General features: G+C 41.2%; 2 protein-coding genes across 2 annotated transcripts; both read right to left on the bottom strand.

The window, feature by feature from the left end:
- Positions 1–4311: 4311 nt before the first annotated feature.
- On the bottom strand, positions 4312–5247 carry LOC121684590 (olfactory receptor 52E4-like). The gene has a single exon (XM_042064651.1). The coding sequence runs from the start codon at positions 5245–5247 to the stop codon at positions 4312–4314; it is 936 nt and encodes a 311-aa protein (XP_041920585.1).
- A 1805-nt stretch (positions 5248–7052) lies between these two features.
- Positions 7053–8528, bottom strand: LOC121684589 (piggyBac transposable element-derived protein 2-like). The gene has a single exon (XM_042064650.1). The coding sequence runs from the start codon at positions 8526–8528 to the stop codon at positions 7053–7055; it is 1476 nt and encodes a 491-aa protein (XP_041920584.1).
- Positions 8529–25179: the final 16651 nt, after the last annotated feature.

The following is a 25179-nucleotide window of genomic DNA, read 5'->3' as shown; positions in this document are numbered from 1 at the left end:
GGATGGAGCGAAGGGCAAGCGAGCACTGCCGCAAAATGTGAAAAACTTTGTGGTCTCAACACTACAACGAAAGTTCCCTGCTATGGGGAGGAGTGAACTGAAGGACTGCATCAATAAGATCAACGAATTCCTCCGCACAACACGCAGATCTTCCCAGGGATTCAACGTGCTTTAAATTTAGACTGTAGAATGTAGAATGTAGACTGTTCATTATTTCAATAAATACGTTTTCTCTGAAGCACTTTCCCGACTTCGTCTTTCTATAGGCTAAGCATATCATGGAGATAGAGTAGAAAACTGGATTTAACTAAACAAATGTAACTAAGTAAACTGATTGTTTACTCTACAGTAGGCTATGTTCCCCCTCTCAGGCTGTACAGTAGGCCTATTGAAAGTAGGCTAATGAGCTCAATAGACACGTTAGCGCTTCCATTAGGAAACTTTCGTTGCAGACTTTCACAACTGATTGTTTAGCCTACAGTAGCCTACTGTAGGCCTACTCTACAGTAGCCTAGGCTATAGGTTATGTTCCCCCTCTCAGGCTGTACAGTAGGCCTATTGAAAGTAGACTAATGAGCTTAGACATATTAGCGCTTCCAGCCTAATGACTTTCACACATGAATGATTTACAGTAGACACATTAGCGCTCCACGCAGTGGCGTAACTAGGCCTAGTAGGTGCAGCAAGTGCAGTCGCACCAGGGCCTGTGACCTCCGTCGCTACCCCCGCAATGCAATTGCTGGAAAATTCTATACCGGTCCTTTCTGACTACCTGCGTGCCTTTGACCAGGCCAAGGCTACAGCGCAGACACTCGCAAATAAATGGGGGTTCAGAGTACATTTGAAAATGTGAAGAGTGAAGCGTCACTTTGACGAACTATCGGAAGATAAACGCTTAACCGATGCAGAGAGATACTTCAAAGTGCAGGTATTTAATGCAACTCTGGACATCATAATCAGTCAGCTCTCCCAAAGATGTGCAAGCATGCGGGAAACTTGTTATGTGTTTGAGTCTTTACGTCCTATGATCCTTCAACTCGCAGGTGATGATGAACTGCTTGAAAAGGCAGTACGTTTGTCAGACCATTATAGCATGGACATTGCACCGACATTCCCAACACAACTCCTCTCATTTAGGTCTTGCTTTAAAGCAGAGATTTCACAGAAGTCATCTATATACTTTTTTGCACGGTGCTTTCTTAAAGGAGCTGCACCATCTTACAACAATTGCATCTACATTTTCATATTAGAATGTTTTGTCAAGTGTAAGCTTAAACTACCGTGATCAAATTAAGTTTCCGTGCCCCCGCTGAAAGTCTCTTATGCTCTTATCGTTACACTATCAAATCTATAAGTAACCGTGACAAATAGGGTATAAGATATATAAACTCACGCTATTGTATTATCATATATGTTTGGTAATGGCTCAGCTTTCTCTGATTGTTCTACTGACTTGGAAACTGCATCATGGAAGCAGTAAGTCAAGTCGCATCAAAAATAGTAGTGGCAGAACTCCAAAGTGACACCTTGTGGTTGTTTGTGTCAACTGCCGTTTGTGCCATTTCTGCTGAGAAAATGGGGATCGTGATTCCTGAAGGAACCCGTCCAAACTTAACGGGGACCCACTGTATGTCTACTGTGTGAGTATGTGTCATACGTAGGATTACTGTGAATGTATGTGTGTGCGTGTGTATCTGTTTATGCACATGTGTGCATATGGAAAGGGTTTACATGACCCCTGGAGGCAAACACACGCAAAAAATTGGTCATCCTAGGCCCTACGGTTCTCAAGATATTCACAGAAAACTGTGTCTGCCCTACCCTCCTTTCAGGGGGTCCAGTCCAGCGGGGGGGCTACAGATCAAAACAAAAAAAGGTGGTTCCATGCTATCCATGTGGGGTTACATGCCCACCAAGTTTCGTGTACCCCGGTCTTTCAGTGTCCCGGGAATCCTTGACGGAAATTTGGACATGCGAAAAAGAAAAAAAAAAACAAATCTGCCTAAACCTATAGATGGATGTTGCTGTTGGCGAACAGTGTGACACGAGTTAAGCTTTTATTAAGTTGCCAAACGTTTGAACTAGCCAACTAGCTCCGCTGGTGGGAAACGCATGGGACTCATAGCGCTGTCGCTGTCCTATTGCGTGCAGAGGGAATTTGAAAGACAACTGATTATCCCGCCCCTCGGACTGAGCACTGCGAACGGTGAGTGCCCAGACCCTACATTTTAATGTGGGTCTGGCTCGTCAGGCTAATGAAAGTTCATAATGAACTTGCAAACTTTGGATGCGTAGATAAACTTCAAGTGTTCTTCCTCCCTGTCTAATAAACCACCCATCATTACTTCAATCCTTGATTATATTGTGAGCCACAAGCCAATTTTACAGTTCTCAGCAACCAACTGTTTTTCTTCTTCCTTTCCAATTGCAAGCACTTTTGTTTCCAACTCTGTATAACATGTAGTTGCATTTCTTGGTGTTTCTGTGCTGTAGTCACAGTCTTAACAAACCAATCTTAAGGAACCAGCCATAGGGCAGTTATGGACATGTCATTGTACTCTGCTGTACAAAATTATAGATTTAAAGGGGGTTCTCATGGGTCTCCTGTAACACAATCAGCTCAGGGGGCCTCCTCCCAGCTATATGGCTTGTCATCTGCCATGACTCCCATGGCTGATTGTGCCAGCTTTAGATGTAGGTCACACCTGTGGCTTCCCTGGTGATGTGGTATCCAACACAGGCCAGCAGCACGTGATGATGATTTTCTCATTGTCATTTATCCTTTAGCAGTGAGTAAGCCAGGTGCTTGGGGAGCAAATCTGTTGCTGTTGCTGTTGTGACTTTGATCAGGCACTGGTAAAATGATCCATTCTCTATTGTTTGAACACCTGCTCATAAGAAAACACTATAATTAACTTAATTGGCCGCACTCCGGTGTGCAAATAAGTTGTGGTAGAGGTTGTAACTTGAGCTTATTGTAATAATAGCCTAGCCCTAGTGTACTACCTGTAGTGATGGTTGTATTGTTAAGGGTGCAATACCTATGCCATGCTATATCTACAGTATGGTAATACGCCTTACAAGGCCTACAAGACCTTGGAATCCTCTCTGTCATAATGAGACTGGGTTGCATATTCTAGGATCCTCTGATTGGAGTACCAGGCATTACTGATTAGATCACAATTATTAAATGTATTGTACATTGTAGGCTACATGCCTTTTGGGGAATTTTTCTCTGGATAATTCTAGCTCTTCCTGACAGCAATACACTTTTATCTGATATGTGTGGTGGAAAATGCCATTGGAAAAAATCATAGTAAAACTAACATTCATATTACATGATACATTACGGGACTGCATTTTATTAAATGTATTATAAAAAAATAAAGGTGTATTTCTTTGATAAAATAAAGGTGTATTTCTTTTTTTATATGAGCAGTATATGACACTTAATTAGTGGTTGAAAAAATGTCCCCATACTCACAGTCACACTAAAGGGAGCCAACTGTATTGGGTGGGGAGTACAGTCTAATTAAAAGGGATTGATACTGTTCCTCCCTTTACCTTATTTTAATAATCTGTAAGAGAGTGATTCAGATCATCTGTTATAAAAACTTTTCTTACATATCATGGCATGGCCTTTTCTATTTGTGACATGAAGATTACATAACTGGTCACCTATCTTGTCTCTTAAATGACTGTGATTTAGTTCCTTGAAATTTAGCCAAAGGGGTAGGAGAGATTATCAATGATAAGAGGCATTAAGAGTTGTAACTTTTAATGACTATGAAAGCATAGGCAGGAGATAGACGGTTTGTACGGTAGTTTAAAATAACCCATTTTATGGAATCCGTAAACTTTCTTTATACTCCTCAGCTCTCGGTTGTGTCATAAATGGTCATAGACATGAATGGATAATGTGATGTACAAAGGTTTTATTAACATTTTTTATTAACATTTTTTTATTAACTTTTGAACCATAATTCAACATGTAAATGGAAAGGTATATGATACAGAATCTTTATGACCACCTCAAGACTCACAAACTGAAGAGACAGAAATATAACAGTGTGTGCTGTCTCATACTGCAAGTCATACCTTATGCAGAAACTCTGAATATACTGTACTGTAAAGTTACACATATTCTCTATCATATGTACAGATATTCATATTTGGATGAAAAATATCCTCCAGTATTATATATTTCAGTGAATCAATATCAGTCAATATCAGTTTTCAATCAGTATTAGAGTCAAATTCAGTAAATCAGTACTCTTAAAACCGAGAAACAGTATTACATACATGCTATATTCACATTGGGAATAAATTTTTCTTAAAGAGCATGATAGCTCTTTTCCTGATTTCCTTTGTATTGATTCCATAAATAATTGGATTCAGGGTAGGCGGAAATATTAAAGCTGAAACACCAATAAACTTTGTAAGGCCAGGAGACATGTTTTGTATCCTGTAAGAAATTATAGTAAAAAGCCCTAAACACTCAAAAAGGAGAAAAACAACAAGATGTGTTGCACATGTTTGCATGGCTTTGCTTCTTGTGTCTGTGCTTTTGCTTCTGAAACAAGTGATCAGAATCTGCAGGTAAGTGTACAGAATGAGACCCACAGTTATTGGCTGTGTGCAAGACACAGTCAGGAGACCATAGATGTTATTAATGGTTGTGTCTCCGCACATCAGCCTTAGCAATGATGGATTGTCACAGTAAGTGTGAGTTACATTATTTCTACAGCGAGGTAGCCTCAGAAGGAGGATGAAAAGCACTCCAATCAAAATCAAATTCGAACCCCAGACTAGAGCAATGATCCTCATGAGGTGGGCATTGGTCATTATCGTGGCATACTGCAGTGGTCTGCATATGGCAATGTATCTGTCATAGGCCATGGCTGCTAAAATAAACACGACCCCTGTGGCATAGATGTGAATGAAAAAGGCTTGAGTGACACAGGCAGGGAACTCTATAGATTTGGAGTTAGACAAAAACTCCCTGAAGATCTGAGAAAATAGGGCTGATGAGCCAATGAGATCGTTGATTGGCATGTTTATCAGAAGAAAGTACATTGGATGATGAAGATTCTTGTTGAGAATGATGGTAATGAGCAGAAGAAGGTTGCAGAACACAATAACCATATATCCTAGTGTGGCCAGAAGAAAAGCCAGGAAAGACGTTTCCTGTGGTACATCGAAGCCTTGAAGTGTCAACACTGACGATACATTTGAAACGTTGTCCATCTTCATAGAGTAGGCTCCCTCTGTTTCAGGCCTATAAGAAATGTTATTGCAGATATATGCTTGTAGATAGATTGGTTTTACAATATGATCATTTCATATCATTCAACAAACCTTAAAACAACATTTCTTTTGAAGTTTAACTTACATTTAAAATATTTTACACTGACATTGATACTGTGTGCAATAATGAAAACACATAAAATGTAAAATTTCAAGTTTCATGAATCAAGAAACTATTGTGGTTAAATGAAAGATTGCAAATAGATTAAAGATTATACATGAGAAAAATACATTTTGTCATTCCACATTACATTATTGCTAAACTTCAGACTGAGTAAATCGAGATCAACAATACTATCAGTTTAGTTTCACACTAAAAGTACTGACAATACTTATTCTGTGTCTTAGATGAAACTAAACAAACAGATGACATTAGACCAATTACAACAATGTTGTCAGTATATCTGGTATGCTACATTGAGGTACCACTCCATTTCCTACAGTTAGGTTGCTGCTAGGGTTTTTAAAGCCCTCTTGTTTTGAGTCCTATTGCCTCAAGGATTGACATCTCTTGAGGATTACACAACAAGGATCACTGCAAACATCAGTAAATGTATTCGTAAAATGCAGCGCCGCACATCACACAATTACATTTCACTCTGCAAAGGATGCAAATCCTCACTCAAAACTAGATGTACCGCATAGTGGTACAAAATATGACCGCCGCTCAGTCCTGTACATCCATTCCGCGAAAATAAATCATATTAATGAATTTGTCTCCATCTTCTACTACTCCATCCCCCACTCTTGAAACTTTTGTGTATGCTTGTTTGGAATTTGTGTGTGCGGGCTGCACACAAAGTCGCCTACTGGCGCTGCAAAGGTGAATAGATTTGTAGCACTTGCCAAAAAATTTGTACCATTGTTATAAAACTTTTAAAATCTCTAAACAATCACAAGTAGGGCAGTTCATCACAGTCCATCCATTGCAACTGGACTGATGAAAGGTACACCTGTAGGCTACAATGTATTTGGGAAAAGCAGAAGGTAGCAGCATAATGTATTTATTTATTTATTTATTTATTATCAACTCTACTGCACACATTATTATGCAATCATGGAAAAAAATGTTACAGTGTTTTTTAACATATAAAATGGACTCAAATGAACATATTTATAATTTTTTTATATTATTATTATTTTTTAGGGGGTACTTTTGGGTATGTTGCCATTTGGCAACATTGTGCGACAATGGAGCAGCCTAATGTATTGTCTCCCAAAATTGCAGGAATTTCATAAATGATTACAGACCCTTCTTTTAGAAATTATATTGTTTTATTATTAAAATGTTAAAATGTTATCAAGAGCTTTATCAAAAGCATTATTTTAACACCATTTAGAAAACATCTGATGCAAATTCATAAGAACTGTTGTCAAACGGTAAGAGGTAGTAACAGGTATAATTACATCATAACAGCAAATACATTCACAAAGCATGCATACATTCACATTACATGTGTAAGAATCACTTGAAATCTATTCCAGGTTTGTGTATCAAACATATAACAACAAAAATATTTTTAATGTGTTGTTTACAACACACAAAACAACAAACAAACAAAACAACAGCAGCATTCACAAAACATCTGATGCAAACTGTTGTCAAAATGTAACAAATGTAATGTTGTACAAATGTACAAATGTAACAAAATGTAGTATTAGATAGATATTTATAACATGGAAAACACATTTAAAAAGCATATGTACATTTACACTGAAATTCTTATTCTCATGTGTCTTGTCTGTTACTCAATGTGTAATGCCTTAAAACAGTTGTTCTCTCCGTTACAGCAGAGGTGCACCTTGCACTTAGAACAAACCACTCTGATGATGCCCTTGCAGCCAGGATTCTTGCATCTTCCTTTCGGTGCACCCATCTCTGGCCAGTGATCAAGGCGGTCAAGACGGATGTTGCTTGGTGGAAGGGGGGAAGTAGGTCCTCTGTGCCGCTTCTCCTCAATGCGGATCTCCAGACTCTGTGAGGGCCTCCCTTTTCGTTTCATGGTTCCTTTGTTCACCTGTGTAAGGCAAAGTGCCACATTGACTTTGAAGTCAAGTAAGCTCAGCTGCATTTTCTGTGGAATTCCCACGGCATCAGAATCCCTGCGGTAGAGGAACCATGCCTGCACCACTGTAAGATCCAACAAGTGAAATACAATCCGGTGATACCACTTCTTGGATCTGATCTTGGTACGGTACAGGGCAATGAGGGAGTCTAGTAAGTCAACACCCCCCATGCTCTTGTTGTAGATGGTGACAATGTTGGGCCGTGGCACTGTCACCATCTCCTTTGCCTTCTTGTCCCATCTCTGCACTGGGGAAGTAGGGTTTGCAGCAGCAAAGGTGCTGAGGAGGATCACAGAACGATTGTCATACCACTTTACGGCTTTCAGTGTGACGCCGTCATGTTTTGCTTCCATTTCCTCAAATGTTCCCCGACCTTTAGCCTTCATCTCTTTGTCCTCTGTGAAGATGCAACCGGCAAGCCTGTTCTTTCTCACAGTACCCACGCTGTGGATTTCAGATTTCTCAAGTGTAACCTGTAGGTCAACCCCACAAAACCAATTGTCATAGAACAGTTTGTGCGACATGTTGGGAGGGATGACTGAGGCCAGTCTTAACACTACATTTCCACTTGCACCGATGTCAGGCATTCCATCAGCAGCAGGAACAGCACCGGTATAAAATTCAAAATTGTGGACAATTCCATGTTGATCAGCCAACACAAAGACTTTGTATCCCCATCGCTTGGGCTTTTTGGGGTTGTACGTTTTCAGCCCACTTCTACCCTTAAAGGGGACAATTTGTTCATCAACACAGAGCATTTCATTCATTGGGATGTCCTGGAAGCTCCTCAAAAGTGCGTTCAAGAAAGGCCTCACCTTGAACAGTTTATCAAATCCAGGTTGGCCCTCAGCAACTTGGTCACTGTTATCGGCTAAGTGCAAGAACCTTTTCATCGCCTCCCAGCGGGACAGGGACATGACATCTGACACTTTATCAACACGGGTATCTTTGCCCCAGTACATACGGGTGTACGGTAAGCCATAAACAGACATGTAAAGGCATATGCCAAAGAATTGCTGAATCTCCCCTACTGAGGCATTAAGTGGCTTGTTGGGATCTTCTTGTACAGCATATAGATTCGTCTGCGTCGCCATATCTTCAAAAACGTCTCTACCAAGAAGGCTTTCAAAGTACTCAATTGGCTCACGTACCATCGTTGGACACGGTAGTGCACCTTTCCATTTAGGTACGGGGCAGGATGGTTCGCCTCTTTTGCCACTTCAGGTTCTGGATAGTTTCCACCTGAGGTGGTGCCTCCTCCTGAGGTGGTGCCTCCTCCTGAACTTCAACTGAAATACATGAAAAGAGGCAAAAGATGATACACTGTAACCTTTTTTACCCTAGTGTGCATGAACAATTGGCATTTCAAATGAAATACTAGATACAGCTCCTATCAAGTATAGAATGGTAAAAACGTGTGTGTGTGTGTGTACGTGTGTGTGTGTGTGTGTCTGTTTGTCTGAATGGGGACTGCACAATGACTTGTGTATGTGCTTTTTTGTTAACCATACAGATTTTGGAATGACAACAACCTCAAATTGTTGACCTACCTTATACTCTTCCCAACATCAGCTTAACACCACACAAACAACATGTAACCTGAATGCTGAATATACCGGAATAGAACAAGATACATACCTGGGCTTTTCTCAATATGCGTTGTTTTCTATACTTGTGTTCTCATGAACTTGAAAATCGTTCTGAAACGTCATCAATCACCGCCGAAGTACTGTTCCAATTCACAAGTTCGCATTTATTCAAGAACGCATAACATTCCCAGAAGTGTTCTCGAATCGTTGGTTTTAGCAAGGATGCATCGGGTGGTGACTTGGTGGCTTGAAGATTCCACAATGCATTACGTCAGCACAGCCGTGACACTCACATAAGAGAAATGGCAGCATTGATACATAATAGGCCTACCTATCATAATTGCTGCTACAATCCGATCCATGTTTAGGCTATAAACGGTAGGCTACAGGCTTCACAACTAACGTTAATCATAACTGTCACTTAAACTGCGAACTTCAAATGTTGTTCCCGCCATCGGCAAGTGAATATATTGTTATTAATATTTAATATTAAAAAAAATCAATGAGAAACAAACTTAAACAAGCTGGTGAATTATATATTTTATAGTAAATGTCAGAAATACTGAGTAGACCAATAGAGCAATAGGTAAATGACTAGACTCCCGAGCTGTTCCGAGAGAAGCTGCCGTTGGCAAGAACGCTGCTGTCTCAAACTGCAAATTGAGCGTCCTGTGTCCTCGCGTTCTCCAGAGTCTGGACTCACGATCTTAACTTTTCAAGTTCAAACTTTCAAGAACGGGAGACCGTTCTTTAGCGTACTTTGTATTGAGAAAAGCCCACCTGTCCCTTCGTCCTCTGACTGAACTAGGCCTAATTCTGTCTGCCTCTCAAACTCCTCGTCGCTGATCCCAAACTCATCCTCACTTTCATGGGAAGGTATAGCCACCCTCCTCTTAGCCTTGCCATAGAATACTGCCGTGTTCATTTTCTAAACAAAATAAGTGTATATTTTACTATTAAACTTCATAAAAATAAACAAAAAACATAAATAAATGAGCAAAATACAACCATTCAACTATATCAGTCCACCTATACATCTAAATGTCTCATTCAAACAAAGCTACTATGCTTTTGCATTAGCATGAGCAAATATGGTTCCATTACCGCACAATGTTGCCATATGGCAACATACCTATTTTATTGAATAAAAAGGTAATAATCCTATCAAAACAATGTGACAATGATTAAAAAAAGATAAGAACTTACCCCAGATGCATAAAGTTTTTTTTAAATTCTGCAGAAATATGAAATATTGAGGAAAATCTTCACATATTCAGGAGCACTTTTGCAGCGACTGTAGTCATCAAAAGTGTGGGGCAAGACTGACAGTACAAGGCAGCATAGTGTCATGTGATGTAATCAAAGCATATCATTGGTTGCCACCAGATTCTACCATGAATTTAAGACCAATCATAGCTCATGTTTATTTTCAAATTTAAAGAAATGGTAAAAGAAAGGGTATGTTGCCATATGGCAACATCGTGCAGTAGAGCAGGGGTCCCCAACCTTTTATGTACCATGGACCGGTTTCATTCCCATTTTTTTTTCACGGACCGGGGGTCGGGGGTTCCATGTTCCATATGTGTTGTGCATGCATTACTTGAAAAGAACTAGCTCCAGTTAACAGTGAAGGTAACAAACTCTTAAAAATGTGAAAAACGTGAACTTGAAGAAGTGAAAATTGAACAATATGAACTATGAAAATTGAACAACTTGAAGCTACATCTATCAAGTGTGAACATGCTTCACAAAATACAAATGGAACTAAACGTGCATTACGAATATAATCAGTGGGAGCCCTGTGCTTGTTTCCCTGCAACAAGAAGGTTCCATCAGGGGGTGATGGAAGACAGTGACAACCTCAGTGTGTTTGAAATGTCCAGTCGATTGCGCAATTTGGTCTTAGTTGCAGTCATTGCAGAAAACCCGGCCTCGCATAGATACGTGGTGGGAAATGGCAGCAACGTTTTCAGCGCTTTTACGGCTATCTCGGGATATTCTGCTTTGGTTTTGATCCAAAAACCCGCCAGAGAGGTTTCCTCATACACAAGACCACCGTCATTTGCAATTTCGATCAACTGCTCTTCCTCCTGCGCTGACAAGTTATGACTATTCGGGATATTGACAAATGGGTTGCGGACCCACTCATTGGTTTGCCGTGGATCTTTGGAGGATGGGAAGTAGCCTAACGCTCAAACTCATTTGAAAGCGCAACAAGGTGATCGCGCACCAGCTGCGAGAGAAAGGGCCCTGCCTCAGTCTCTCCCAAAACCCCCACTACTGTTTGGAACATATCAAATACACCCCGTCCCCATTCGTCCCCACAAATCAAGCTTGGCTTTAAATGCAGCGACTTTATCTGCCAGTTTAAAGACAGTCGTCATTCTCCCCTGGAGTGACAGGTTGAGGTAATTAAGCAACCCGAATATGCCACACAGATAAGCGAGTTTTGGCACCTAGTCTTCATCACTAAAATGTGCAGCTGTGACTTTTTTTCTGTAAGAAATCTCTGCAGCGGCTCTCGAACACTCTGACCAGTGACCTGCTAAAGATGCTTGTTTTTTGTTGCTCATTCTAGCAGTTTAGCTAACTTTGTGTGACACTACCATTCGCCAAGAACTGATCAAGTGAAGTGAGCTGACCTAAGGCTGCGCAGTGCTGAAGGCAATATGTAAAGTGTTGAAGGCGGGACAGACAGACGTAAGAAAATAGACCTTGCAAAATGCAAACATGCGTGCAATCAAGCAACTGCATATAGGCCTATGCCATGTAAAAACGTGACATTATTGCGAATTAAATTGAGTTTAGTTTGCATGCATTTTTTATAAACTCATGTCGTAGGCTACGGCCCGGTTAGGAATGTCCCACGGCCCGGTGGTTGGGGACCGCTGCAGTAGAGGGTTAAACAAAACAATCCCTGTCAGTTCCATGCAGTTTTCAACAGCTATCAAGAAGAGAGGTCATGTCATGGATTTTTGTGAATGTTTCTTCTTCTACATATGCATAAGTTTAGTCATCTAGTTCAGCGGTCCCCAACCACCGGGCCGCGGCCCAGTACCGGGCCGCAGGACATTCCTAACCGGGCCGTAGCCTACGACATGAGTTTAAAAAAAAAATGCATGCAAACTAAACTAAATTTAATTCGCAATAATGTCACGTTTTTACATGGCATAGGCCTATATACAGTTGTTTGATTGCACGCATGTTTGCATTATCAAGCGGACTTCACAAGCTGCCACCTCTTGGCGAAAAGTTAATCGTTTTGCATATCAGTAGTAATACATTTCACGCAGCTGTGTTAATCACGGAAAGCGCGAATGAAGTGGACACTTCTAAATGGAACCCAACCCACCAAAAAGTATCTCAGTCTCACGGTAGCCATAGGCAAAACTGTATCGGACCGGTGTAACGTTGGTACTAAATCATCCATCGCAAAGAATGATTTTTGTAAAACGTGCAACAAATATGTGTAGGTACAGCCCTGCCCTGGATACATCTCTCAACATGCGCTCTAAAACATTTGGTTTAAATGGAGATGTAGATCATCACGGGTGCGTTAATAAGGGCCCGTCCCATTTCTCCCCCCTTAAAACTTCCACTTGGTTTTGATTGCCCTCAACAAGCCCCCTCGACAAGGGAAGTGGAGGTGAAGATCTTTCCCTATGAATTGGGACACCACTATATGCAAATTAGCGTAGCGAACGTGCTCACCTACGACACGCGCAGCGCCGACGTGTCTACCGGTAGTAGCCTGCTACTATTTTCATTCAGGAACATGCCCGTTCCAGCGGTCATTGTTGTGTGGGCTGTGCTGGTTTATCTACCTCTGGTTAATCAACAAAGATATTCGTGTTCATGTGAACGCCAGAACACACACCTTAAATATTGACGAAACTACCCAGATCAGATAACGTTATTTGATGGGCAGACTCTCTCAAAGCACTCAGCAGATATCATGAACATCGTCAGATAGCTTCGTGAGATATTTTCTAACATTAGTGTTCAATACTCAACAGTCCATCAGATGTGCATCAAACTAACATATTCCAACATATTTTGAAATTTTAATATGCTTATTTGCGAAAATATATGAAAAATTTGGCCGGCTTGCTGAGCTTGCACGGTATCCTGGGTAATCTCATCTCCCACTTCTTTTTAAGCCTGCATCGATCCTGGCTATATTTTAAGGGTCGATTTTAAGGGGAAAATAGGACTTCCCCTTTCTCCCTAAAGTAATGGGACACCCTAGCCCTACTCGTGCACGCGCAAAAAAGAGGGTTAGGGCAAAAATCTAGGGGTAGGGGAGGTATTGGGACGGGCCCTAAGAGTGGTGTCCCAATTCATAGGGAAAGATCTTCACCTCCACTTCCCTTGTCGAGGGGGCTTTAATGTTGAGGGCAATCAAAACCAAGTGGAAGTTTTAAGGGGGGAGAAATGGGACGGACCCTTGGTGACCTTAAACAACAGGGTTTTAAATGGCCGGAGTTCCTCTTAAATACAAATTGTGACTGTTTTTCTTGACTGTGTGACAAGTTGTGAGTGTTTTTTTTATGCAAAGAATACAATTGTACTCCACAATCTATGCCATCATCTACTACAGTCTTTCCAGGAAACCTGTGATCTATGTCATTCATTAATACAATCAATATTAGGTGACAGGAATTCTGTCTGCATTTCATCTAACACCTCTCTCTGCTCCCTCTGTACGCCGACTTTGACATCTTCTCCTACCCCCCTCCAGCCACCATTGCCAGTGGTCTCTGTCTTGACCCCTGCTGTATGCTGACATCGTCGTCTCCCCCTTCAGCCACTGCCATTAGTTGGTCCCTGTCTCGACATCTGGGGGTAGGCTCCTTGCCCCTGCATTTGTCCGATGGCAGGAATAGAGATCTGCTCGCCTTTAGATTCATCAGTGATGGGGGCCTACGTCAAAGACTGTTTCTAAATTCAAACTGGTCCTAATATGTTCTATATCTAAGCTATCCCAGAGACTTTCTAATGAGGAGACACAGCACTCAAAAAATTCTCCATAGAAATACATGGGGTTAGTTTGTAACGAGTTGTCTACACATATCCCCCCCCCTTCCAACAAAGTCGACACGTGAATACATTGTCATGTGTTGTGATCTTGCCGCTGGAGCAAGGTTGGTGTCGTGAAGCCTTGCGCACTCGCATTTCTGCCGAAATAGATGCAGGATAAGTGCCCAAGAAGTGATACAATATGGCCGCCGAGTGGAGGGACTTGCCTAAAAAGAACTTTGGCTATCCTCTCATAGCCTGACTACGCCCTCCTAGATCTACTTTCAGGGAGATACTAGTCTGGAACACCATAATTCACTAATGTTTTCATCAGATCAGAAAAGTACCACCCAATTAGCGGCAAGAACAGATGACGCTATAGTTACAAAATCAAAAGTGGCTGTGGTGAACGGTAGTAGCAATGCCTGCAAACATTTGATTGCAAAAAGAAAAAAAAAAGAAAAAAATGTGTGTTACACTTACTACAGACTGTACATAAATAAGTGTGTTGTAAAATATTTGAGAATAGCCGATAAGAAAAATACATATTTATTTTGTCATTTCAATATTCCAATATTGGATTATTGTAAAGCTTCTGACTGAGGAAATGAAATGGCATACCATTGCTGATGGAAATCAACAATAAAATCAGTTTGGTTTGACACTAAAAGTACTTACAATACTTAGTCTGTGTCTTAGATAAAACTAAACAAAGTGATGACATTAGAGCAATTACAACAACGTTGTCAGAATATCTGGTACTGTATGCTAGATTGAGATACCACTCCATATCCTATAAATTTGGTTGCTGCTAGCGATTTTAAAGCCCTCTTGTTTTGAGCCCTATTGCCTCAAGGATTGGCCTCTCTTGAGGAGACGCTTGTCCCAGCGGTTAACTGACAAGAGCTCATCTTCCCGGTATCTAACCTGTAATGGTATCAAATAATTTAAGTTATATAACAAGGATTGGTTACACTTTACTTGACAGTGTCGACATAAGAGAGACATGACACTGTCATGAATGTGTCACAAACAAGTCATAAACGTTTATGACATAATGCTTCTGTTATTAAGTGACATTCGGTTTTTGTCATAACAAGTTAGGGTTAGGTGAAGGGAAAATTATCTTTTGGGGGCAAGATCGCCTAGAGTGCGCTGGCCAATTGGGTCGGAACAGACTGGTGCTGGAAGTGAGGGAAAACTGTCTTGTGTCGGAGGGTAGTATAAAACAAAAAGGAACATAGAGGAAACAAACAAGAAGGTGGGAACTGGTGTAGACTATGTGTACAAAAAATAAAATATTATTGTAATATAAGTGTAATACATGTGTAAAAACTGTGTAATAAATGTGTAATAACTGAGAAATGTGTGATAACTGTGTAATAACTGTGTAATAACCATGTAGTAGGGGATTGGGGCTAAGAGGAGTAGGGGTTAGGAATTGGGACTGGGGGAGAGGTTAGGGTTAGGGCTGGGGAAAGGTTAGGATTAGAGATTGGGGCTAGGGGACGGGGTTGGGGTTAAGAATTGGGACTGGGTTAAGGTTAGGAATTGGGAATGGGGAAAGGTTAGGGTTAGGAATTGGGACTGGGTTAAGGTTAGGAGTTGGGACTGGGTTAAGGTTAGGAGTTGGGACAGGGGGAGGGGTTGGGGTAAGGACTGGGGAATGAGGAAGGTTGGGGTTAGGACATGGGACTAGGGTTAAGGTTAGGAGTTGGGACAGGGGGAGGGGTAAGGGCTAGGGAAGGGTTGGGGTTAGAGAAGGGTTAGGGTTAAAGAATGGGGCTGGGGGAAGGGGTTAGGGATTGGGACTGGGTTAGGGTCAGGAGTTGGGACTGGGGGAGAGGGATAAGTAGGAGATAGGGGCTAAGTCCAGATAAGTGCTAAAATTGTTTTAAAGTGCTTTTGAACAATAAGTGCTCTACAAAAAAACTTGGAGTGGGGGGAAAAAACCAAAACTACTTTTGCACACAGCCTCACAAGACCTGGTGCTAGGGCTCAGTTGTGTTTCTAAGGGCTACCAAGTGACCCAGAGGGCTGAAATGTGGTCAGTTCAGAGATGCTTGTAATCCGGCAGAAAGAAAAAAATATATTCTAGCCTCTGTAACTCTGTGTACATCACACAGTTATTTTGACTGTTTCCTATGAAAACTACAGGTTCTCAGCTTTCTATAGAGGTCCAACATTTGATGGTAGGCCCCAAAAGAGGTGGGAACAATGCCCTTGTAAATAGGCACAGTGCAATTTCAGGCAAAAACTTGAAATTTGTATTGAGATCTATGTGGTTAAAAGTAACCTGACACAATCCTTTCTACATGTTCTATATTCAAGCTATCTTTTTATGGAATAAGTTAAAGGAAAAATCTGGCGAGTTTCCACATGGATTTACATTTCTTGACCCTCTGGGGGCATGTCTGTGAATTCCCATGTACATGCCCCCAGACTGTAGTGCTGTAGCATGCCTAGCTGCATTAGCTGCTGGCTGTAGCAACTCAAGCTAGGTAAAACCGATTGTTTCAGTTCACTCGGTGACCTCATTTGATCCATACTCACTAGAATGCAATTGGTTGTAACGTGATGATGTGACATGGTTCACAATTAGTGTCAATATCCATTCTTGCCGGGTGGGAGACCTACCTATTATAACGACTTTATAACGAATGGCTGCTATTTATAGCACTTTTTCTGTGTAGCCTACATAACGGTCAGAACATATTTTTTTGTATTGTGCCTTCATTTATTACGTCTATGCTGTATGGCTATGTTAGGTGAATGATTCACCTATTACAAGTTTGTTTGCCATCAAATTGGCTTCATAAAGGTGAAAATCTTGCATAGTGTACCTTAAAGAAAAACTTTCGCTAAAATGCATCCTAGGGTGTTTTTGTGAATGCACCTGAGTCGAACTTTAGTTTAAAAGCATAATTAGGCTACGTCCGAGCGTCACTTTTAAGCTTGTCCGCATTGTCGTTTTTGGGTGAAATGGAATGGGAATCCTAGGGGCACTATTTTGATACATGATCAGAAGTGGACATCTCATAGTTTAGCGTTACATTGACTATAGAGGAATGAGCATCTGCTGTATATGCAATGATCAAGCCATGAGGTTGTATGCCAGGCATCACTAACGTATGTAAAACTGTTCGGCAGAAACAACTGACTAGACGAAATTAGATTAGTGTCAGATCCTTTGCAAATAGTGAGCAAATAGATCAGCATTAAAATCCCCGGTAACACTTTACTTGACAGTGTCGACATAAGAGTGACATGACACTGTCATGAACACATGACACTGTCATGACACATGAACCCTAACCCTAAACCCTAAACCCTAAGGGACTGTACGATATTTACCGGGGGGGAAGGCCGGTCGTCAGGGGGGGGGAGGGCCTAAGAGAATTTTTTAAGCCTTAGGGGAAGGCCCAGGAGAAAGTTTTTGGCCTGGGGGGAGGGCCGAGGAAAATTATTTTTTCCTGATCCATGATATTTTTTTTCCGACCAATGATCCGTTTTCGATATTTTAAAAGGTTTGTAGGCCAAAACATGATTCACGTCTCTTTGACAGAGTGGGCGAGTGGAATGGAATGGAATTGTAGTTACTGGTAATGATGGCAGTCTGACACTGAAGCTTCGATACGTGCTTCAAACCAGTAACTACAATTTTATTTGAACCACTGCTCAGAAGCTTGCTTTGCTACGGAAAAAATCACGTGACATATGACGTCCGAAGCAGAAACTGCTTCATTCTCTGAAAGAATCACCTGAGTGGTTCGCAGCGCCACCGCCTCGTGAACCAATCGTGCTGCCACTGCAACTGGCACGGCCTCGTTTCTAGTCTGAATTGTAGCACGCTCAAAGCATAAACACTTTAGGCTAATGCAAAACATTGCGTTTGGTTCATAGCCTCTACTGTGACAAGCATAGTTTGTTCATATCGATTTATTTTTATTACAATGTAAGAGATAGGCTACGTGGGAAAACTTTATTCTGATGGCTCCTGATCAATCTTTATTTGTATAAATAATGATATCCCATTCTTATTCATGTGCACTACGTATGTGTGGGGGTGGGGTGGTTAGGTGCGTGCACTAGATTTATTTCACTAGTAAAGCTTCCTGTCCACTATCTAGCCGGGAATTTAGATGCAGTCTTGGCTTTTCACCAGGAGAAGTCGCTGTTACTGAAGCTTCGAGTAATGAACCCATTTTTGAATCAATTGTTCAAAGTGGTTCAGTGCTTCACCAAAGCTTCATTTGCCCATCACTAGTTACTGGTTTGAAGCACGTATTGAAGCTTCAGTGTCAGACTGCCATCACTACAATACAGTAAAGTCAACAGTAAAGAAGCTGAAGACGCAAGTTAAAATAATAAAGACACCCCTTCAGGAAAAGCGATATAGGCTATGAGAAATATTGGGAAAAGTTCTTAAAGAAGATGACAGTAGTACAAGTTATGGTCTATGTAGGCCTACTTCTTGCGAAGCCATTTAAAAGTATGACAGCCAAAACGGGCAGCCTGCAGGAATAAATGTTATGGCACAGACTACACAGCCATATCTACCGGTATGTATAGGTTCGCGCATGCATAAAAGTTACCTTAGTTCGTTGTGTTTGTGCCTTTAAACAGTGAATGTGCTTTAGTAAAGCTTTGTGCTTCATTCAGCATTATAAACCAGTTCTTACGCTAACGTTTTGACCAGCAATGTATCTCTCTTGCCTACCTTGCCTCACCATTTCTGTTTTCGAAAGAAAAATGTATGTGCATGGCCTTCAAATCTTATTCTAGTGTTCTAATCCTTGGTGGTTGCGTGCGTGCTTGCGCTCTTATTCTCATTCTCTCTCCTGCGCAAACATTATGTCCTGCATGCCTACTGCGTGTAGTTCTACTGCATAAAGTTTCGCAAATAAATTAGTTTGTTTTACAGAAATGGCCTACTGTCACACTGCATGCAGGCTATAACCAAAAGCACACATTTTGTAAATAAGCGGGTCGGATCGCGGGTCGGGTATAATTTTGTCCTAATTAATATTCGCGGTCCGAGTTGCGGTCGGGTTGATTAAAATATCGGGCGACCGTGGGCCGCTTGTGACCAAACACGCGCCTATTTTTGTTAATTAATTGTCCCTACTCAGCACACCAAATAAGGAAGGCCTATAGTTAGAAATTGTGATGATAAAATATGTAGATTTTGGTAGTTTGGTCTTTATGTTGGCAAATAGCCATCTAGCTGACTAGTCCTGAATAATATGCACATGAAATGACACTTGTTAAAATCACCTAAACATGTATTTTGCAATCATTTAACCCGCCATGGGCAATGCTAAAGTCACTGTTACAAACAGTGCAAAATGCAAGACTATCGTTATTTTGAACTCTTATGACAAGGGTACACTTTCGTGTAGTCTGATGTGAAATGGGTCTTTTTAGGGGGGCACTCTGCCTCTGCCATGACGCTCCTGTTCCTACTGAACTGAACTGAAACATGCCAATCAGGATGCTTTCTGTCTTGAACAGGCACCCACACACTACCTCCCTCTCTCTCTCTCTGTCTCTTCATCCCCGTCGTGTGCGCGCTACACTCAGATGCACACACGATTTGAGGTTTCGGTCTCGTGTGTGCGCTCCTGTTTGTTTGCTCTAGATTCCGGGAGATTTTATCTAATTTGCGGGCATCAGGGAGCCGTTATCAATATGCGGGAGACTCCCTGAACTTCCGGGAGACTTGGGATGTCTGTACACATACTTTTGGAAAGACCGTAACAGGTTCACTCCAGTATTTCAAAGGAATGATGTCTCAGCCACAATAGCAAGCAGTTTATTATTCTTAGTGCGGTATGCACCTTCGGTTCCAAGCCCGAAGCCCTAACCAGTTAGGCCAAGACTGTCCCTTTTTTGAAATGCATAGATGGGGCCCTAGCTCTCCTGAGACAAGCTAGCATCTGCATATTCATTTTTTTAGATGACTGGATGTTGATGGCTCCCTCTCCAACAATCCTGTAGCACCACCCATGGGCGGATTATGAACTTCCGGGCCCCTGGGCCCAGATGTATTAAGGGCCCCCCACTAATTGTCGTATATGTGGGTGGGTTTTTTTTTTTAATTTAACATTTTTTAAATTGTTTGATGTGATTTCCTGTATTCTGGTGCATTTTGGGGATGGCCAATACTAAATTCAATCAGATTCATAGCCTATATCCTGACTTGTTGATATTCAGGCAATGATTCCATGCAAAGGCTTGGGCTTCAGGGCCCCCTGACCCCTTGGGCCCCTGGGCCTGGGCCCTGTAGGCCCGTTCAGTAATCCATCCCTGGCACCACCTGATGGCCACACTTAGTCACCTTGGCTTACAGGTGAACTGAGAGGAAATGTGCCCAACAGCTACCATGTACCCTACAGCTACCATTTGTAGCTTATCAGTCATTTGTGTGCAATAGCACCCACTGATGGTTCTCAGTGAATTACGTGACCATCGCCACAATGAGGACTGCAAAATGTTTTCCCATTGGTTAACGTTGTGAGAACTTGACTGAAAAAGAACATGAGATGGTCTAAAAGAGGACTAGTTTATTGTGGAGTGCCCTTATATAGTGAAAGGCCTGCGAAAAATTCCCTAAAATAGTTGGTTGGTAATTGGTTCCGATCAATGACGTCATGCAGGGATGACTTCCCCTTGTTGTCCCCATCTTGTGTTTTCCTTATGACACGGTTCCCCAAAAGGTGGCTGCGAGAATCAAATGAGTGGCCTGCGCCGACGTGTGTGTTTGACACACACAAGATTGACAGTGTATAGAGAGAATCCTCACTGCATCCGACTGTTGAATGTCCTCTCTGTCCACATTGATTCTGTTCTATGTCTCATTGTCTCATGTGACTTGGCGACAGCCATGAAAAAATCTGATTTTAACAATTTCATTTAAATTGAGCACAGCGTTAGTTCTGGCAGGCCACGGAGTCAAGCCAGGTTGATCAGCTGGCCGATCAGCTGGTTGATCAGCTGGCCTGTCAGCTGAGAGTACCCTTAGCTCGTCATTGGCTGAGAGGCGATTAGGCCCTACTTTTAAGCTGCTCTAACATGGCTGGGCTTGCCATTCCCTTTGCAAGCCACTCTGCTACCCACCTCCACCCCCAACTCCACCTGATTGGTTATTGTCTTATTCAATGTTGTTGTCATTGATGCTTGCTCTGTTCTGTATTGCTTATGGGGGGATCTACCTTGCTGCTCTCCCTGCCTTAGGCTTTCTGTGTTGACGGAAGGGTAGGGAGGTCCCAGAACAGAGCCATACCGCCAAATGTAACTTATTACATATCAATAAACTATTTTGACTAAAGTGGTCCTGACTGAAATAATTTAAATTAGGTCCCATAACATGCAATAACATGTAACATCCACTAGTAATAACATGATGTAGTCAATGTCATTGACATTGGTTCCATGGACTACACAACCAGCAGTAATAATAATAATATTGCACCTCTCAAAAACCCAGGGTTGTTATATATTGTGAAAAAGTAGATGAGGCAGAGAAATTGGTTATGGAAAAAGTCATAATTGAATAAAAAAAAGGCCAGCAACTGATACAGTTGGTCAGAACACTTTCAATGGTCCCGCTATAGAAGGTGGTAAGGTCTGTAGTGGATGGGCTAGCCCACTTAAACCTGCTGAGTGGATACAGCCGCTGTTGGGCCTTCTTGACAATGGCCTTGGTGTTACCGGATGAGGTCAGATCATCTGACAGGTACCCTTCAAGGAGGGTTAATCTCAAAACTGATACTTTGGTCAATGATTTATTTCCCCTTTGCTGTGTATAGTGCAATAATGTTTATTTTGCCATAAGGCTACAGTAATGTACAGTTTAGTGGGCCCCCATAGAAACACAGCACAGTTCAGTGGTGTGTGCCTGATGATGAAATCAGATGACGTATTCCGATTTGCTCTCCTGTGTTTGTCTTTGGAGAGTTGAATGTATAAGTGACCTTGATAAACCACTGACTACATCACATATTAAAAGAACAGACTGGAACTGACTGATCACTGCTGTTTTTTGACTTTTATATGAATGTAGAAATTCTAACATCACTTCAGACTGTTGAACCTCTTTCAAATCCCTGAGTGAGAAAACGACCAAATATGACAGACAACAGAACTGTGAATGTTTTCCTGTCGGTTTTTACAATTGGTAGCTTTGACTTAGCACCCGAAGAGGCCTATGTTACTGTTGTCATTGGAATTTTAATTTATCTATTTGCAATGTGTGCTAATTTGCTTCTTCTAGGAATCATAGCTGTCCATGCACATCTGCATCAGCCCATGTACATTCTGCTGTTCAGTTTATCTTTCAATGACATTATAGGTGTGAGTGCCATGGTTCCACCAGTCATCTATAACCTGCTGTCAGAATACAGACACACAAGTTTCCTTGCATGCCTGTTTCAAGGATTATGTATACACTGGTATGGTGGTGCCTCTTACCTAATTTTGTCAGCAATGGCTTTTGATAGATACATTGCTATATGCCACCCTCTTAGATATCATGCAATTATGTCCAAAAGTGCAATCAAGTATATCTTAATCTTATGCTGGTTCATTAATTTTGTTCTGGTGGGGTTTGTATTTGGGCTCACATTGCGTTTCCCATTTTGCTCAACAAATGTCCTAAATTTTTACTGTGACAATATGTCAATGCTCAGGATGACTTGTGCAAAGGACATCACCATAAACAATATTTACGGTTTATTTATCACAGGCTTTTATCATGGACTTGGTCTGTTTTCAATTGTGTTTTCCTATACATTTATTCTAATTGCATGTTTCAGAAATAAGGACTCAGATGCTAGATCAAAGGCTTTGTATACATGTGCTACACACTTCCTTGTGTTTGTGGTCTATGAATGCTCTGCTGTTGTAGTTGTTCTTGTATACAGAATTCCTCAAAGCCCTGTAAATCTGAAGAAGTTCATGGCAATGTCATTTGTATTATTTCCTTCTTGTCTCAACCCAATCATATATGGAGCAAAAACAAAAGAGATAAAGCAGAAGATAAAACAGTTATACAACCACAAAATATTTCACAGAAATGATTTGGGGAAACCAAGACTGAACACAATAACTGGGTGAGCCTCATTTGACATCTTATACAAAGATAGCAAATGGTCCTTCAATTTTAGCATGTATAAGGTATGTTTTATGTATAAAGTATGTTCATATGTTTATGTTTATGTGTTTGTTTCTTGGCAGATAGTTTTATCCATAGTGACTTACAACAATTCAAATTAACACATTAAAGTTAAAAAGTCATGACCCTGTAAACAGAATTAATTAATTAATTAGATAATCTAATAATTAGATTAGGTTTTCTGAATACAGAATATTCTGTAAGTGTTTCAGATAATGTATGTCAAATCTACTTCAATTTGTGTAATAGGCTAGCCTGGAAAATCCAGACCCTAGTAATCTAGAAAGATTAAGGGTCTAACTCTTGATTTCCAGGGTAGTAATAGGCAGGAGGACCATGTGAAAAGAAAATATGACACAATTTTCATTGTTGTCAAAATGTTTTGTCAAAATGGTCTTTCCCCAGAGGGAAATACTAAATGTCATCTCAGAGAAGCCAGTGCATGTCCATGTTTATTCTCTGATTTCTCTGTAATTGTTGTCTATGATAATTGTGAATGAAATGTAACTTTGAAAAAAAAAAACACAATTGAATTTTAAAATATTTTAATGAAATGTAACTGAATGTTAAAAGCATTCATTCTTCAGTTGTCCATTTTTCTCTTTTGAATGTAACAAAATTGTTTGTTTGCCTCTTCCACGGTCCATGTACTTTTGCGTTCATTCAGTATTCTTATTAAGTTAAATGGAAATGAAAAAACAAGTGGTATGTGAGTTTTTGAGGTTCTATATTAACTTGCTAAATGAAAATGATGTCATATCTTGACATATTCCAGGGATTACAAAGACAATGTTGACTTAATGAATGGATAATGTAAAATGCAAAATGCAATAAAGAAAAATAAAATGTCATTCTGAAAGTGCTTCGGACAGTAGGCTGCCGAAAAGATCTTAACTAGATGTTCTGCAACAATGGCTCCTTTGGTTGCGGCCATATATTTTCACCGGATTGGACCAGTCTCTACAAATGTTTAAACAGCGATGCGGGGTTGGCTGTGCTAAATGGGATAAATGCAGACACCAAATTTCCCTCACAGGATCAAAAGAGTATATATACTTATACTTAGTTGTGTTTGCTTCTTAAAAAGATGTTGGCCAAAGGCATATTTCTTATGCATGTCCCTCTATAACTCATAAAACAATGCACAGTGTCCATATCTCAGATAATCTGATAGCTCTACAGTAATATGACCTTGGTAAACAATTTATAACGTTTCATTAATATGATCTTTAGAGAGAGAAGAATCCTGAATGGGCCCCATTCCTAGGTGAAGGCCAGACAGTTTCAACACCAGTAGTCTGTGCTTCCCTCTGGTGGTCAGGGTGGGTGTTTGATGTTTTAAGCCCCCAATGCCGTCTTCCAGGCAGCGCTGCTTGGAAGGCACTAGGATTAGGGTTAGGGTTAAGGTTAGGGTTAGGAGCCTTGAAGTTGACGGTTGCAGTGCTGCCTTGAAGTCGAAGGTGGGGGCTTAAAACACCATTGAGCACTCAGGTGCAGCAAAATGAGGCCTTGTTAACTATTATTTCAAATCAGTCAGGGATTGGAGAAGGCTGGATCGATAATTCGCTGTGAGGTGAAAATAAGAGCCAGTTCTACCAGAAAGACTCAGTAGACAGAATAGGATCAGTTAACAATTTAATGAGTAACGGAACAGCTTGGATACAAGCATGATAGAGTCCTGAATAGGTAACGGTCTTTGGCGTAGGCCCCGTCTCGGATCCGTCCAGCGATGAGCGGATCTCGTCTCCTGCCGATGGATGAAGGCAGGGGCGGGGAGCCTACCCCCAAAAGGATGAGTGATGACCGCCGGGGCGGTGACTCAGTAATCTGGTTCTGAGAGGAGCAGAGACATTAGTATACATACAAGATGAATTAAACGTCATGACCAGGCCGGGGTGATGACGTGCCAGGACGCCGACAGAATTTTAAGGTAGCTAGGTGTTAACCATAACCTAGGGTTGTAGTGGGGCCCGCAGCATGCTTTCGCTTTAGTGGGATTTAGAGCTTGACGAGCTGGGCAAC

This window comes from Alosa sapidissima, chromosome 15, assembly GCF_018492685.1.
Source record: "Alosa sapidissima isolate fAloSap1 chromosome 15, fAloSap1.pri, whole genome shotgun sequence".
Taxonomy (NCBI): Eukaryota; Metazoa; Chordata; class Actinopteri; order Clupeiformes; family Clupeidae; genus Alosa; species Alosa sapidissima.
This window is presented reverse-complemented; position numbering and strand designations above follow the sequence as displayed.